This window comes from Lolium rigidum, chromosome 6, assembly GCF_022539505.1.
Source record: "Lolium rigidum isolate FL_2022 chromosome 6, APGP_CSIRO_Lrig_0.1, whole genome shotgun sequence".
NCBI lineage: Eukaryota > Viridiplantae > Streptophyta > Magnoliopsida > Poales > Poaceae > Lolium > Lolium rigidum.
The window spans coordinates 64097855-64114303 of NC_061513.1; the positions used below are offsets into that span (position 1 = coordinate 64097855).

Here is a 16449-nt window from a genome sequence, read left to right on the forward strand (position 1 = left end):
CCTCTCCGTCGAGCATTGGCGGCGAGGGATGGCTGCTGTGATGGGGCGTTGGTGCGTTGGCTACTGGGGTGGGGTGTCGGGGCGTTCTTCTTCTCGGTCGAAATCGACTGGGAGGACGGTTGCACGTACCGTAAGCTAGCACATCCCCTTACAGAATAATACAGATATATTCTCTCCTAATTTTGGATGTAGCTATACTCTAATGTATCTGGATACATCAAATTTAAATAAGGTTGAGAACTTGAGATATCTTTCATGAAAACAGAGGGAATATATTTTTCAGTATTTTTTGACGCACAGAAATAATAATACAGAGTATTTTTTTTTTTGGAAAAAACTAGTGCAAGTGCAAAGAGCAGTGTTGTACAGTACAACCCAGCCGGTGTGGAAATCCCAATCTCCACTTCTCCCCGGCACCTGAGCGTAAAACCCTAGCTCGCTTCCCCAGTTCCCCCCATGGCGCGGAAGAAGCGAAAGGTGGATCCGGCCCAGTCCGCCGCCACCAACCACCAGCAGGAGCTCCCCTCCTCGGAGCTCAACTCTTGCGGCACCACCTACTTCCCCATCACGGACGACCCCCCGCCGCCCACCGCCGAGGCCGCCGCTGCCGCCGCCGCCGAGGAGGAGGACGGCTCCGACGGCGATGACGAGGAGGACGTCACCAAGCTGCTCGAGCTGCTCTCCCGGGAGCAACTCGTGGAGCTGCTCCGCCAGGCCGCCGAGAAGAGCCCCTGGACCATGGCGGCCGTGCGCTGCGCGGCGGAGGCCGACCCCGCCAGCAGGAAGCTCTTCGTGCACGGCCTCGCCTGGCGCGTCGGCGCCCAAGACCTCCGCTCCGCCTTCTCCCGCTTCGGCGACCTCGAGGACTGCAACGTCATCCTAGACAAGCAATCCCGTAAATCCAAGGGCTACGGCTTCGTCCTCTTCCGTTCCCGCGCCGCAGCGCTCCGCGCCCTCCGCTGCCCCCAGCTCCAAATCGCCGGCCGTCTCGCCATTTGCCAATTCGCCGCCTCTGGCCCTACTTCCCCGTCCCCCCAGTCCCAGAACCCTAGCTCAAATGCCCCTGCTTCATCCTCGTCATCCCAACCAGACAACATTCAGCGCAAAATCTTTGTTGGCAACGTGCATGCTAATGTTAATGTTGGCCGCCTCTATGAGTACTTCTCGCAATTTGGTGAGATTGAGGAGGGGCCATTCGGTTTTGACAAGAGCACCGGCAAGCCTAAGGGGTTTGCGCTCTTCGTTTACAAGTCCGAGGAGAGTGCCAGGCGTGCACTGGAGGAGCCTATGAAGATTTTTGATGGCAAGGTGCTCAATGTGCAGAAGGCCACAGATGGGAGGACAAAGAGCACACCAGCTGGGTCCAACTCGAATACCAATTCTAGTGCCACCGCTGCTTCTGCACAAATGACTGCGCCTTCTGTTGCCACCCCTGCTTCTGCACAAATGACTGCACCTTTTATTGCCGCCATTAATCCGTATGATCCATTAACATATGGTGTCACTGCTGCTTCTGCACAAATGACTGCGCCTTCTATTGCCGCCATTAATCCGTATGATCCATCAACATACGGTGCTACTGCTGTTCATGACATGGCCGTTGCCCAGCAAGCTGCCATGCTGGGGATGGGTGCACAGCAGCAACCATTTGTGCAGCCCAACGCCAGCGACAACGCCAGCTCCGGTACCCCCAACAACGCTCCTGCTTCCTCTTCGTCATCCCAACCTGACTACATGCAGCGCAAAGTCTTTGTTGGCAACGTGCATGCTGATGTTGATGTTGACCGCCTCTATGAGTACTTCTCACAATTTGGTGAGATTGAGGAGGGGCCATTGGGTTTTGACAAGTGGACTGGCAAGCCTAAGGGGTTTGCGCTCTTCTTTTACAAGTCTGAGGAGAGTGCCAGGCGGGCACTGGAGGAGCCTATGAAGAATTTTGATGGCAAGGTGCTCAATGTGCAGAAGGCCAAAGATTGGAGGACAAAGAGCGCACCAGCTGGGTCCAACTCGAATGCTAACTCTAGTGCCACCGCTGCTTCTTCACAAATGGCTGCGCCTTCTATTGCCGCCATTAATCCGTATGATCCATCAACATACGGTGCCACTGCTGCTTCTGCACAAATGACTGCGCCTTCTATTGCCGCCATTAATCCGTATGATCCATCAACATACGGTGCTACTGCTGTTCAGGACATGGCCGTTGCCCAGCAAGCTGCCATGCTGGGGATGAGTGCACAGCAGCAAGCATTTGTGCAGCCCAATACCGCAATGCTTGCCATGATGGCAGCTGCGATGCAGAACCCAACCATGTTTGTGGCATTAAATCCGGCTTTTGCTGCTATGGGTGCTGGGGGGCAACACACTGGCATTCCTGATTTTGGAGGTCAAGGTTTTGGGCCACAAGGATTTGCAACTGGTGGTGTCAATTTTCCGCCTGCAGCTGGTGGTCTTCAGGGAGCTGCAGCATATCAAGGATGTCTTACTGGTTTTCAGGGGACACCTGGGTTTCCGACATCTGCTGGGTTTCAGGTTGGCCAAACAGCTTCCCAAACAGATACTACTGCAGCAGCTGCTGGTGCTACCGGTTATCAGGCTGGGCCTGCTGGGCAGGGTCAAATGCCCAGTTCTCAGACTGACTTTCAGGGTGGCTATTGATATCACTAGGTATAACACTCAACCTCTTCCATCCTAGTGCCCCATTAATTATTGATTTGAGTTCGTTAATTCTCAATGCATTATTTTTTATTTGGGCATTTTGCTCTATAGCTTTCTGATTATTTCTCCCTCCGTTTTAGTTTGGCATCTGCTGGTCGTGGTTCGTTCGTGTGGTTTTGCATTCGGATGGATTTTGAACCTATGTTGGTGCCGAAGTATTGCGGAAGGGTTCCTGCTGTTGAGTTTTACTGTCAGATGCTTTTGGAGCAGATACCTTTGTCGCAGTATTTGCAGAAGGAACTTCTGTTGAAGTATTTATGTTGTTTTTATTGCCAACTATGTAGTTTTGCCCTCAAGACTTCATGTACTTTATGGTTTTGTAGTTGGTTTCGTGTACTGAAGTATCGGTATTTGACTACTTGGGCTGTTATCTTGTCTTATTGATAATGTGAAATGGTTTCCTGGGCAGTTGATCTCATTTTGGTTGCAGTTGCAGTGTGATTTGGAGGAATGGGATATTCATATCTTTTGCATCCTGGGAATTTCTCATCTCAGGCTGAGTTTGACCAATGTGGCCTTAAATGATAGGGAGCTTTATTCTCCTTGGAACTTGCTTCTTGAAGTGTTGAGTGTTTTATTGTAGCCATGGAAAATAGGTTTAAAGCGTGCCTCGTCTTATATACTATCTCGTAATAATGGGTTGCATTTAAGGATGTTGATCAACTGATCATAAAAGAGTAAAAATAGTTCAACAGGAAATTTACAACATGGCTTTGTTAAGAGAGAACCATGAAGCACCCCCTGCCCTGAGTACAGGGCTCGAACATGGGTGGCAGGGTTGGGCGCACATCAAATCCGCACACACACACACACATACACACACACACACACACACACACACACACACACACACACACACACACACCTCTAGCCAACTAGTCGATGCCCAGTTCTTAATTCATAAGCAACATGACTTCTTTGAGGCATGTTCTTGGCAAAGTAAGTATCTTGAACATTAATATATGATCAAAGCATAACAGTCAGAACTTTTTCATTTTTGGTCAGTCTGCACAATCTGTTATGAGGGTAATTGTCTGTGTTTCGATATGCCAATACCAGAATCTGCTAGTTTGTAATGTTATGTTGGTATTGATTTGCAAGGATTTGATCATTCTTTTTTTTGCTTCCTTTATGTGTCATCTTTATGCCATGACTAGACATATCCACAAGTGGTTTATTAGATTCAAATGAAGAATTTAATCATACCTTGGCTATTGTACATTGGTGGTGAAGTTCAATGGATGTGCTTAGAGCGGCCAGTTAGGCAGTCAGCACTGAGCTACTATTACCCCTTCATTAATTTATTCTTCTTATTTTCTACTATGGAGGGGTGATTCCTTCTCTGTTCTCTTGATCGTCTGCCAACTGTGATTTGACAATCCTTATGCATTGTGCCTTGATAGTATGTATCTGCTTACTTCTGGCAAGTATGTCATGAATATTTACAGTTCACCAACAGATGAATGCCTGGATGTTTCGCTAGTATAGAATATTACAGGAAAGACAAAAAGGCATAACTAGACTGGTTATTCTAAATAGATCACCTTGCATGTGTGAAGACTAGATCTGCATGAGCTGCTCCTTTGAATATCTAAAAACTGAACCGCAATACAACAAACCCAACCGTAGTAAGTAAAACATATCACACACTGCCATTTAGTTGGTATATGAAGTAGCAAACTGAAATATTCAAATTGTATGAAGCTGTGTATACTCTGTAAAAGAGCTATGCCAGTGAGCCAATACTGGACTACACAAGCAATGGGTTACTACCTCCGTTCCGTAAAACAAGACGTATAAATCTTTTCTCAAGTCAAACAACATAAAGTATGACCAAATTTATAGAAAAAACAATCAAAAATTATAATATTATGTAGATATAATATGAAAGAATATTTAATGGTGTACTACTTCCGTCCAAAAATAAGTGTCTCATTTTTTTCTAGATATGGATGAATCTAGACACATTCTAGCTGTAGATGCATCCGTATTTAGAAAAGTTGAGGGGTTGTGCTTCCATAGACCCCCAAAACTGAAACGTTTTCCTGAGTAAAACACAAAGACGGCTGAGATTAAACAATACATGTTCAGGATTAGGGGTAGGATGGCTGAGATTAAACAATACCACGATACCCCTTCGGGGTTTTACACTATTGTAAATTTTGGGGGTCTATGGAAGCACAAGCCAAAGTTGAGACACTTATTTTTGAACGGAGGGAGTATCTAATAAGCTTGATTTGATTCTGTAAAAGTCGATAGTTTTCTCTTGAAGTTTAGTCAAACTTTACATGGTTTGACGTTTGACAAAATTTATGCGCCTTGTTTTACGGAACTATATAGTGCACCAGCCTGAGTATGTTCTTAGTAAATATATATCCTTTCATTATCACATAGCCTAAAGCTTCAGGCTTCATCGTGTAATTAATCACAGGTAAGAAGAAATACAGCATGTCCTGCTATCTTCCTATCTACTTTTGCTGATGAGTGAAACTGTAAGAAATATCTTTTCAAGATGACCAATATGTCTTTGCCTGGTATTATTAATTGCTTCCAGGGCTACGCATCACCAATGTCTGTGACATTGTTGAAGATGACGACGAATATTTCTACCGAGTACTATTCAAAATCTCATCTTTGAAGCATATCAAGACGAATGAAGATTTTGTCGAGAGTTGACAGTGATGAGTTAACTTCTGGTGGCACTTGTGGGTTTGAAGACTCATGTCTTTCTGAACAACCGATGAAGGATGCACATAAAGATTTTCCATACTGTTCAACAAGCTCCAGTTTGTCCTGATTTTATTAAGTTGAGCACGAAGACTGGGAAAATGGTTTCATTTGGGGCAATTCACTGCCAAATGAAAGTCAGGCTTCTTTGAAAAGCTGTGCATTATCTGAAGAGAGTGCTGATGCTCAAAGTGGAGACACGGGCCGAATGAAAGTCAGGCTTCTTTGAAAAGTTGTGTACTATCCGAAAAGAGTGCTGATGCTCAAAGTGAGGATTATGGTTATATATCCAGTTCTGATGTACAGAGTAAAAATATTGGTCTCCAGTGATAACAGAGTCTTTTTGCTGTACAGAAATAAATGCTTCAGCTTGTCACCATTCCCTGAGAACAGTTAACCCTCTGTTGGAGAAGGACATGGAACAGTTAAGATTGATACCATGAAGTGTTCAAACAATGGGTTTTGCTAATATTCTCAGTCATGTCCGGAACCGTAGGACTGAATTAAGGGTGTCAAGTGGGATCCCACTTTTGTCCCACTTATAGTATAATTTGACTTTTCTAGTACAAATTTTGACACCAAAATTTGAACTACATAGTACAAAATGACATCCCACTGGGATCCCACCTTGACACCCTAGACTGAATGCCATGAGATTTGTGTTTCATTGTTTTCTCTGCTCAGGTCAGGGGGTCTGGAGTGTGTTCTTTTGGCCTGTTTTGGCTGCTTGTTGCTTGTCAGTCCGTGCTGGGTTTTGTTTCTGTACTGAGATTTTCCTGTGTCTTTTGCTTTTCTACGTGTAACATATATGGTCTCCCTAGTTCTAAATAAATATGTTGTTTCTCACAATGCAACGTGTCAAACCTGCGTGGTCCTAAATGTACGAGTAGTTCATTTTTATGATTTTCGTTTTCAAAAATTGTTTGATAGACAGGTCACAGTGTACACCCTTGCACAAACACATATTAGTAAGTACATGTATGCATTCCCTTTTTTGTTTTGGATCGCAAGTCCGTGACTGGCATGCCCAATGGATCACTGGTAATATAGTTCCTTTTTTACTTTGTGATTTTTATTTTATTTTGCCCATTGTTGAAATATTAACTGAGATTTTTCTAGTTACATTTAGGTTGAAACCGAGATTTTTCCAGTTGCACACTTGCTGCAACTGATATTTTTTCAGTTGCACATTTGTTGCAACCGAGATTTTCCAATTGCACTTAGGTTGCAACTGAGAGATTTTCCAGTTACACATGGGTTGCAACTGAGATTTTTCCAGTTACACGTTGGTTGCAACCAAGATTTATCTAGTTGCACATGTGTTGCAACTGAGATTTTCCATTTACACAGGAGTTGCTACCTATCTTTTTATATTTACACATGGGTAGCAACCAAGATTTTTATATTTGCATACCGGTTGAAACTGGGGATTCCAGTTACACATGGTTTGGAACCAACATTTCAACAATTGACATAGGTTGCAACCGAGATTTTTCCCGTGGCACATGTGTTGCAGTCGAGATTTTTCCAGTTGCACATGGGTTGCAACCGAGATTTTTCCAGTTTCACTTGGCTTGCAACCGAGATTTTTCCAGTTTCACATGGCTTGCAACCGAGATTTTTCCAGTCGCACATGGCTTGCAACCGAGATTTTTTTTGGTTACACATTTGTTGGAAGTAAGTTTTTTTTTTCCATGTACCTTATCATTTTTTTTGTTATTTTTCTTCAATGGCGTGCATGTGTGTTGCTTTACATGATCATTATTGTGTGTTGGTTTAAGAAGAGCTACACAAGCAGAAGTCCAAGCCGGTCAAAGCTCTCCAAAAATAAGTCACCCAAAGAAAAGAAACAGACAATCACAAGCGCAGAACAACTATCAAGGTCGAGACCAAGCCGCCTCCAAGACCTCCTTATAATCTGGAGCACGACGCAACATTGCTCTGCATTGGGTGGCCAATTTTACAATACCAATGACAAATTTTATTCTAACAGGAAGATGTCACAGCAAGCTAAATCTCATACTGAAAAGTGTTCTTCAGTGGGCATACAGATCGTACATTCTTTTCCTGCTCAGAAGCTGCAGTCCATGAAGCCAAAGTTGAGCAAGTATGAGCCCCCTCACCATATTTTTATTCAAATTCTACATTTATGATTTTTCATCTTCTGTTGGATTATCAAACTTTTATTTGTTGAGTCTTGCAGTCTATGACGACTCTATGTACATGCACAGTGAATAAAATCGAGGTGATGAGTATTGCACCTAGAGTGACATGAAAAACAATTAATCAGTAACCAGAATAATCATTTTAAACAAATTAACAGAAAAAATGTGTCTTGCCTTCATTGATAATGCATGCTGAATTGAATGACCGACAGTTTTGTTGTCCAGAGGAAATATTTCTGTAATGATGGATGTCATATGTGTACCTTCTGTACTTGCATGTATGCATATATTTTCACCACTGCTCCACTGGACCTTTGCTTTCTGCAACTTGGCTGTGTATGCTGCTGTTTTACGGTGGATTTTCAGATAACATAAGATGCATTACGTGCTTATTTTGAGATCAGTAGTTGGGTGTAGTATGAACTTGTGAGATATGTCCGTATGCTATAGGGACAAACCACTTATTTGGAATGCAAAACTTCAGATATCAATTTGTCATTCTGGTCAGATGCATTTCATTCTAGTGGAGAATATCGGATTCTATATTTTGAGGCTTGAATGCTTCTATTAGATATTTCAAAACTCCTTGCTCCAGATAATAACCATAATTTTATGTTTCACATGTTACTCTAAAAACACATGCTGTGATATTCATAAACAGACATTTTGCTGTTTCTCGTATGGCATCATTCTAGGAGAGGATATATTTGCAACGACTCTTGAATCATAGAATGATTGATTTGTGCTCTCCTGGCAGGAAGCATATATGGAAGTATTTTCACCAGGAACGAAAAATATGCAGAATTATATCTTATGAATTGAATTCTCGTATATGTATGTTGGGAATTCCATGTTAGGGCGAGGCCTGGTGCCCTTCCTCAGATTAGAGCCGATGAATTACCTATTCACCACCCTCTGACACAAGCTACCATTTAGCCATATTATGGAAACCATTTTCCACATTAACCACGCGGCCCTCCTTAGAGATTGAAGCATTGTGCAGACTTGAAGGTAGATCTACCGCCCATGCGAACATTACTTCTGTAATTGTGTTTGTGCATCTCCTTTTTGTCTCCCAGTTAAGGTTTTTTGATTTACCGTAATTAACAGTCTCCTGCGTTCATTTAAACAGGAAATACCCAATGGACCTTTGTTCTGGACACAGAGACCTGACTTTTCGATTCCATCAGAAGAGGAACTGAGAAGATTAGTGCCACCGGAGAGTGTGAGTTTTGTCAAAAATTACTCGCGCCACTTCTGCCAACCAATTATTTTCCTGATGACAGTTTACAATTACAGTATCTCTTAAGAAATGTGTATGGCTGTATGCTGGCGAGTCATAACATACATAACTGGTAACTTCTATATGAGTATTGCCAGCTTGATCGATTACTCACTCCCTCCGTTTCAATGCCCCAAAGTTTTTTGGACACAGAAGTGTTAAAATCAAGGAAATCTAGATTTGTATGGTATTGATCCTGTTTATAGGTATAGCAGTTAAATTTCTCCATCTTGTCACTAATACAAGGGTTTACACTTTACATTGGAATACTTCATTAGCTACAATTCTTGCTTTTGTGAAAAAGACAAATGAACGGTAAGCCTAATTTTCGATTCTACTACATATAATATGACTTTCAGTTTCAGCACTCCTGTAAATATCGGAGTATTAATAGTTGAATGGTGTTTAGTAAATTGCTTTTTGAGAAAACTAGTAAGTTCACTAGAGGCCCTCAAACCTGTGTTACTGCTGGCGTCTGTGTCGTTGCGTGTGTTGTGGCGGAAATTCCAGGCCCTTCTATGGACACTGTTAGACTAGTCATAGTGGGGAGTAACATAGAGTAGTAACATGCATATGTTACTATATGTTACTACCTCCATAGTGGAAAGTAACATATGTGTAGTGTCATGCAAAGCCATATTAATTAGGTTGTAGACTCATCTAATCTTGGAAAATGTGATGTTATGGTAACATAGCTAGTTACCACAATGCTCTCTTTCCTCAATTAATGATGTGCCATGTCATCAAAATGCTTAGTTGGCATTGCATGTAGCTCTATGTTACTACCCAAGTTACTCCCACTATGAGTAGTCTTAGATAAGGTGGAGAATATGTCTTTGAGTCTTTCTAGAGAGCGCTTAAGGAGGAATAATTAGACATGTTTTCTTCTATATTAATGGCTAGATTATCAGCCAACCTTTCCGTACTCTATTCTTAGTAATCAAAGATCACCACAATTTTTTTCATCAGATCCAAGGGCTGGAATATGTGATGATGTGGTTGACAAGCAAGTACACTCTTAGAGTATATCAGATGCAAACGTTGGTGCTCACAAAGGTGCTTAGGAGCACGTCACTGGACGCATCTTCAATTATTTAAGCATCTAACCTTCCAATACAAATCGATAAGAACTCAGGCAAACATCTTACCTACCATCTTGGAGCATTGGAGATTCCAGATGCCCTTAGGCAAAATTGGATCGCCATGATATGTCATATGTCCCTGATTACTTTGAACGTTAGAACAGTTATGCTGACACTGTTCAATGGAGAATTAAGGCTTGTGATCAACTACTTAAGTATCTAAGATGTCACTTTACATCCTTAGAGTTGAATCCTTGAACTTTCTTATTTGCTTGACCGCTAGGGCAGTTTGTCAGTTAAATGACTATCAAATAATCTTGCAAGGGCCTATTGGCACAATTAAGTTTGTGGACCAACTAGGCTGCCACGGTGATTTTCATTATAGTAATCTACTTTTACACCTAATTGGCGCACTTATGCAAGTTCAGGGACTTGCTATACTAAAAATCAAGTTTGTGGACCAAGTACAACTGAACCAGTTCAAGAAACTTTGGTTTATCATTATTTGCTACTTGCCAGTGATTACCACAGTACAAGGAAACATGCCTTGAACAAACAGACACTTTGCAAGACGAAATAATTGAACTTTTATGCACCTTACATCTTTGATACACCAAGAGCTTGAGCTGAGATTGGATGGTTGAAACTTGAAAGAACTTGCATGATTAGAAGTTCAGAACAAGTTAATAGCCTCCTGACAACAGCTGTTGGAACTCTGGGTACTGCTATTCTTCTATTTTGGAAAGGTCAAAATGCCAAACTGTGTCACTATTTGCTTGCCTTGGTCCTTTTAGTTTACACATCTAATAGTGGTAATATTTCATTCTTGAAGAAGTGCCATGTCTGTCAACTGATTATTTCACTCGTTTAGAAATTAAAGAGCTTACTCGGCCCATGCATGGGACTTGCTTCCACAATGAATCAGCTTCCTGATGAAGCAATTGAGCTCGCTGCTGCAGCACATATTGGGAGGGAATTGCAAATCACTAGCTGGAACCTTGCCAACAATTTTGTTGTTTGTACTAATCAGGTACTTTAATCTATGCATATTAACCAGATGCCCAATACCAGCATCTGCTTGACATTACTGAGTTCAGTCATGGGATTTATTGCAAATAATTTTGGTTTATCTCCACCTGTCAAAAACACCATCAGGCTGATTTGTGATCATTAAATCTGCAAAATGATAAAACAAAAATTAAAACCTGTATCATGTTTGCCTCTAAATTTCTAAAGGTAGACTGCAAAATTAACCATATCCGCATTGGTTAAGCTATATACTAGTCCATCGTGAACCCAACATCATGCAGAAGATGATGCTCTAGATTTCATATCCAGCCTAAGCAGGATAGAAAACCCAAGTGCTGTAAAAATCCTTAGCAAGTTGGACTATATTTTGCCATGGTACTGGAAGTTCAATTTATAGTCATTCACCAAGTTAGCAAGGATGGAATAAGATGAACTGTGCTTTCTGCTTAGCAGACACATGAAGAATGTCGATTCTGTTCACCACGATAGTTTCACAAAGAATTGATAATTTGATCCCTTCTCTACTTAGTACTCTTCAGAAGCTCCTCTTCCATGATATTCCCTTCTCAATCTCTCTCAGCCCATCATGAAGTTAGCAATGACACCTAAAATTGGACTCGTGAAACGGTCGGGATTATTTTGAACAAAAAGGGGATATACCGGGTAGCATAACATATTATGTGTGTGGTATACCTTCAGCCGAATTTAAACTATGTCTTTACATGATGCCCATGTCTCTTACACTCAGCTATGAACCAGTGGCAGTCCTGCACCCCCGCAGAACTGGAAACCAACCAGGGCAGTATGGCGTACTGTGCCAGGTTGAGTTTTCATCATTCACAACACAAGAAGTTTAAATATAGTACGTCTTGAAGATAGTTTTTCATTCAAGCAGGAACGTAATATATTACAGCTAGGAGGTAGATACAGTTCTGGAAATTTCGATTTTCTTGAATGGACCAGATGTTTTTGTTTGGAAATCAGACGGTATTTTATTGTGCAGTGCTGCAGAATTGTAGGAATTGTCTGCTTAAGTGCTTATGTAATTTACTGCCTTCTCATCAATCAATGAATAAGGCTTTGAATTTGTAGTGAATAATAATTGATCTAGACAGTGAGTTGATTTTGTGTACTCAAAGTCCATGCTCTCCGCTACCGTACAGATTTCTTCTTTCATAATTTATATCTGCTGTCAACGTTTGGTGATGTCAATGTTTCTGACAGGCATGAAATCGAATGCTGGCCTGTTTGCAGAGAAAATAGAACTTGCTACTGCCATGACTCACTTAATTTTCTAGCAATTTATCTCCATGCATGTAATAATGTTTTAATGTTTCCAGCTTGTGAGGAGCTCTGCCATGACACACCTGAGAGACCACATATTAACGAGTGCGTTGTAGCCTGCGTTCTGGAGCAACTTCTCCCGCTGCAGCAGAGAGCAGTTCTGTCTTCCTGGCACTGCTCTGCTCTGTAGTGCCCTGGCCCCTTGCAGGTAGAATTTCACAGGAGGGACATGAAGGATTACAGCGTGCATAACTCTACTACGGGTATTCTGAACAGATCACCTTGCACGTGAAGACAAGGTATGCATGAACAGCTCCTTGGAATATCTGCAAACAGAACCGAAATATAGCGAACACAACCGTATGCAGTAAAAATATCATAACTGCTATGTAGTGTGTATATGAACTAATCTAGCTTAGTGTCCAGTTGGAATACTCAAATTGTATGAAGCCGTGTAAGCTTTGGGAAGAAGCTATGCCAATGAACAAAAGTACTTGACTGCACAATTTTCCTGATGAGTGAAACTGTATGAAATATCTTCTGAAGATGGTCAAATCCATAGTCAAATCAAATCTCCGTGCCTATTGACAAGTTTGTATCCTTTCTTCGCACATAACTGCTGTAGATAATTGCTGTATTTAAAACTTGTAAACATGATTTTAGTGTATTGGGAATTAAATGACTCCCTATAGTTCGGCCTCCATTGTCCACTCTCCACATTTGATACTTTATTAAATATTGGAGAAACAGATCTGTGTAGTGATCTTCTAAAGGAATGATAAGAAGGTGAGAACATCACTAATAATAATATATTAGCACCTCACATCCGATCGCGTGTTCGCGGATGAAGTAAAAAATGCTCACAACTACCAGACATAGCACACACACACAAAAAAAGGAACCAAGAACTGAGACAAGTAGATACATCTAAAAAAAATAGAATCTCTGTATTCATCATTGGTGTTGGTGTGTAGAGTGTACATGTGCAAGTGTGGTTTTACATGTGCTGCAATTATTCAGTCACTCCCGAAGGCAAGCAAACAAATCATGAATCTACTTACACAGGAAAAGGAGGAAAAATCTCAGAATAGATCTCTTGTGCTCTGCTTAAGCAAGCGAGTCATGTTGTCTTGCTTCACGACAACAAAAATGGCGAGTGTACATTCCCAAAAATGGTGCTTTATATCTTAAAAGTCTCAGACTCTCAGTGTGCCTTCTTTTTGTTTGCGAGGTTAGGAAATGCGCCGAGGATGTTGTGCCCCCTCAGGTCCTGCCTCGTCAGGATCCCCACGATTGGAGATATCTGAATATCAGGAAACAAGAGAAATTAGTCAGATTCAGAATTGAATTTTCAAGAGCATTTGGATGGAATGAAAGCATGTGGTGGGATAGATCAATAAGGGGTGTGGCTCACCTCGGGTCCTTGGTACTTTGGCATGATGAGCATGTGGCGGAGCGCGACGCTGCGGAAGAGCACGACGGCCTTGGCGACGGACATGGTCTCGACGACGGTGTAGGGCGTGGTGTTGGTGAGCGGGTGGAGGTCAACCCACATGTCCATCTCCTCGGGCGTGAGGTCCACGTCGTCGAGCTTGGCGCTCTTGTCGGCGAGCTCGACGGAGGAGAACTGCTCCCTGGCCTCCCACTCCTCGGTCCTCCTCTTCTCCGCGAGGAACCAGCGCTTCTTGAGGACGGCGACGAGGTGCGAGCGGAGCACGAGCCCGTGCAGCTCCGAGAGGCCGGGCCTGGGGCGGTCGACGACCGGGAAACCGTTGTGGCCGGTGTTGCGCAGCACGTGGACGATGGTGGACACCCTCTCGACGACCTGCAGGCTGATGGCGCGCGGCTTGGCGGCGGCGAGCTCGCCGACGGTGATGTCCTTCATCCACGGCTCCGGCTTCGGCTCCAGGAAGGGCAGCCCCTTGAGGTCGAGGATGATCTCGTAGATGCTGGGGTTGAAGGCGTCGCCGACGGTCTTGGCGATGAGCAGCACGAACATGGTCATGGGGAGCAGGAGGAGATTGTTGGTGAGCTCGAGGAAGATGACGCAGAGCGAGACGGTCATCCTCATGGAGCCCGACATGAGCGCCGCGGCGCCGAGCACGGCGTAGAGGCCGTGGTCAATGCGCGCGACGTTCTCGAGCACGAGCGCGACGATGCGGCCATAGGCGGCGCCCATGAGGATGATGGGGAGGAAGAGCCCCGACGGCACGGCGATGCCGAAGGTGATGAGCCCCAGCACGCAGTAGATGGCGAAGAAGATGAGGAGCGAGTCGAGGCGGAACTCGCCGGAGGTGCCCGTGGAGAAGATGTTGCGCGTGGCGTCGGTGTTGGTGGCGTGCAGGAGGCTGGCCAGGTCGTTGTAGTGGCCGGCGGGGCAGTTGAACTGCTTGAAGTTGCCGCTCATCCCGTTGCTCGGGCACGCGGCGCCGAACGCCGGGTCGCAGGGCGTGCACGGCACGGAGAAGGGGAGCACGTACAGCCCCGCCGACGTGAAGATGCACACGGCCAGCGCCAGTGTCAGCTTCGCCATCCGGCCCTTGGCGTTGATGAGGTTGTAGAGGCGGAGCACCATGTGGAGAACGTAGTTGTAGAGGGCGCCGAGGAGGCCGCCGATGACGCCGACGAGCGTGACGAGGAGGAGGTCGCCGAAGGTGTAGTTGACGGTGACGTCGCTGACGTCGAAGATGATGAGCCCGCCCTCGCCGAACAGTCCGCACCGGCCGTTGCGGCAGACCTCGATGAAGCCCCGCAGCACCACCACCACGGTGGCCGTGCTGAAGAAACTGCGCCACAGCAGCGCGCTCCGCCACCACGTGGCCACCTCCTCCAGCGCGAACAGGACGCCGCCCACGGGGGAGCGGAACGCCGCGCACACACCCGACGAGGCGCCGCAGGTGATGAGGTCGCGCCGGTCACGGTCGTTGTTAAAGTAACGCAGCCACTTCCAGCGGACGCGGAACCGGCCGGAGCCGCCCTGGCTGAGCAGGTTGGCGAGGCAGGCGCCGATGTGCACGAGCGGGCCTTCCTTGCCGAGATCGAGCCCCGACGACACCGCACAAATGCTTCCGAAGATCTTGACAATGAGCTGCGGCGCGCCAAACATGTTGGGCGTGTCGACGCCGTTGAGGTAGGCCTTGATCTCGGGGATGCCAGGGCCGGCGGCGGTGGGAGCGAAGACCACGCAGAGCACGGCGGCCACGAACGTGAGTCCGAAGTTGAAGCCAGAGAAGTAGAAGAAGCCGGCCCAGTACCTCTTCTCCCGGACGAGCTGCACCATGTGGAGCATCTTGATGCCGGAGATGTTCTCGATGGCGAGGTTGATGAGCGAGGCGATGACGCCGGTGAGGAGGCCGACGAGGAACGCCAGCGCCCACTTGAGGAAGATGTACTGCAGCACCTCCACGTTGGACCGGCTCCTCCAGTCGTGCTTGAACAAATCGTTCTCGATGATCCTGCATCGCGCGGCATATGTATTGAGCAACCCGAAATTACCCAAGATGATTGCAAGAACAGAGGTAATCAATGGATGGACAGAATGCTCACTCGTAGTCGAGGCTCTCGATGTGCGAGACCTTGGCGCCGACCATGGCGAGGTGACTGGCGGTCAGGGTGTTGCTTCTCTTGAGCAGGGGCTGCTCCAGGGAGCTGATGCCATTGCTCCCTGGGTCCTCCGGATTGTCGTTGACGCCATTATCGTGTTTGCGTTCCTGCGTCTCTGCGGCGAGCCCCGAGCTCTGATCTTCCTCCATGGCCGCCCCAAGGACAGAGCTGTCTCAGAGCTTGGTGGCTCTGTTTCCGGAAACAACAAGATCTCAAGGGAAGTCAAGGATGGGTAGGTTTCTATGCGTGTGTATATAAATGGACAAGTCAGCAGTACCGTCGAAGGTTGGGATAGATGAGTGTATGTATATAAATAGACAAGTGGTGCTGCTGCTTGAATGTTCTTCTTATCTCCTATCTGGCATGCAAATGGATCAGTTACTGTCCTTGGCAGGTTGAGGAGAACTATCACTAGTTACCTTCAGAACACTTCCGCTTTTCTTGCCCTTATCCTTTTATTTTTTGTTCTCTAGTTCATAATCCTCACATGGATATTATTAACTTCCAATTTTGCAAGTCATTTGTCAAACATGTTATGCCTTTATTTATGGAAACTGCTGGG

At 45.0% G+C, this 16449-nt stretch overlaps 2 protein-coding genes across 3 annotated transcripts; one reads left to right on the plus strand and one right to left on the minus strand.

Moving 5' to 3' along the window:
- Positions 1 to 392: 392 nt before the first annotated feature.
- LOC124666520 (RNA-binding protein P-like) lies at positions 393 to 5928 on the plus strand. 2 transcript variants are annotated; one of them, XM_047203869.1, is made up of 2 exons: positions 393 to 2664; positions 5270 to 5928. In XM_047203869.1, the coding sequence occupies exon 1, from the start codon at positions 457 to 459 to the stop codon at positions 2653 to 2655; it is 2199 nt and encodes a 732-aa protein (XP_047059825.1). In that variant the 5' UTR covers positions 393 to 456; the 3' UTR covers positions 2656 to 2664; positions 5270 to 5928. The 2 variants fall into 2 exon arrangements, with proteins under 2 accessions (XP_047059825.1, XP_047059824.1); XM_047203868.1 differs by lacking the exon at positions 5270 to 5928 and adding an exon at positions 2796 to 2893.
- A 7278-nt stretch (positions 5929 to 13206) lies between these two features.
- On the minus strand, positions 13207 to 16235 carry LOC124660005 (chloride channel protein CLC-a-like). Its single transcript, XM_047197805.1, has 3 exons — positions 15831 to 16235; positions 13699 to 15739; positions 13207 to 13587 (listed from the first exon to the last, which is right to left on the minus strand). Exons 1-3 carry the CDS (start codon positions 16034 to 16036, stop codon positions 13489 to 13491), a joined length of 2346 nt encoding a protein of 781 aa, XP_047053761.1. The 5' UTR covers positions 16037 to 16235; the 3' UTR covers positions 13207 to 13488.
- Positions 16236 to 16449: the final 214 nt, after the last annotated feature.

Bases quoted from the DNA above. Each gene is read 5' to 3' on its own strand.
- LOC124666520 (XM_047203869.1), top strand. From the start codon at position 457: ATGGCGCGGAAGAAGCGAAAGGTGGATCCGGCCCAGTCCGCCGCCACC.
- LOC124660005 (XM_047197805.1), bottom strand. From the start codon at position 16,036: ATGGAGGAAGATCAGAGCTCGGGGCTCGCCGCAGAGACGCAGGAACGC. The intron at 15,740-15,830 runs GTGAGCATTCTG...CGCGCGATGCAG, and splicing joins ATCGAGAGCCTCGACTACGA to GATCATCGAGAACGATTTGT. The intron at 13,588-13,698 runs GTGAGCCACACC...CCTGATATTCAG, and splicing joins CAAAGTACCAAGGACCCGAG to ATATCTCCAATCGTGGGGAT.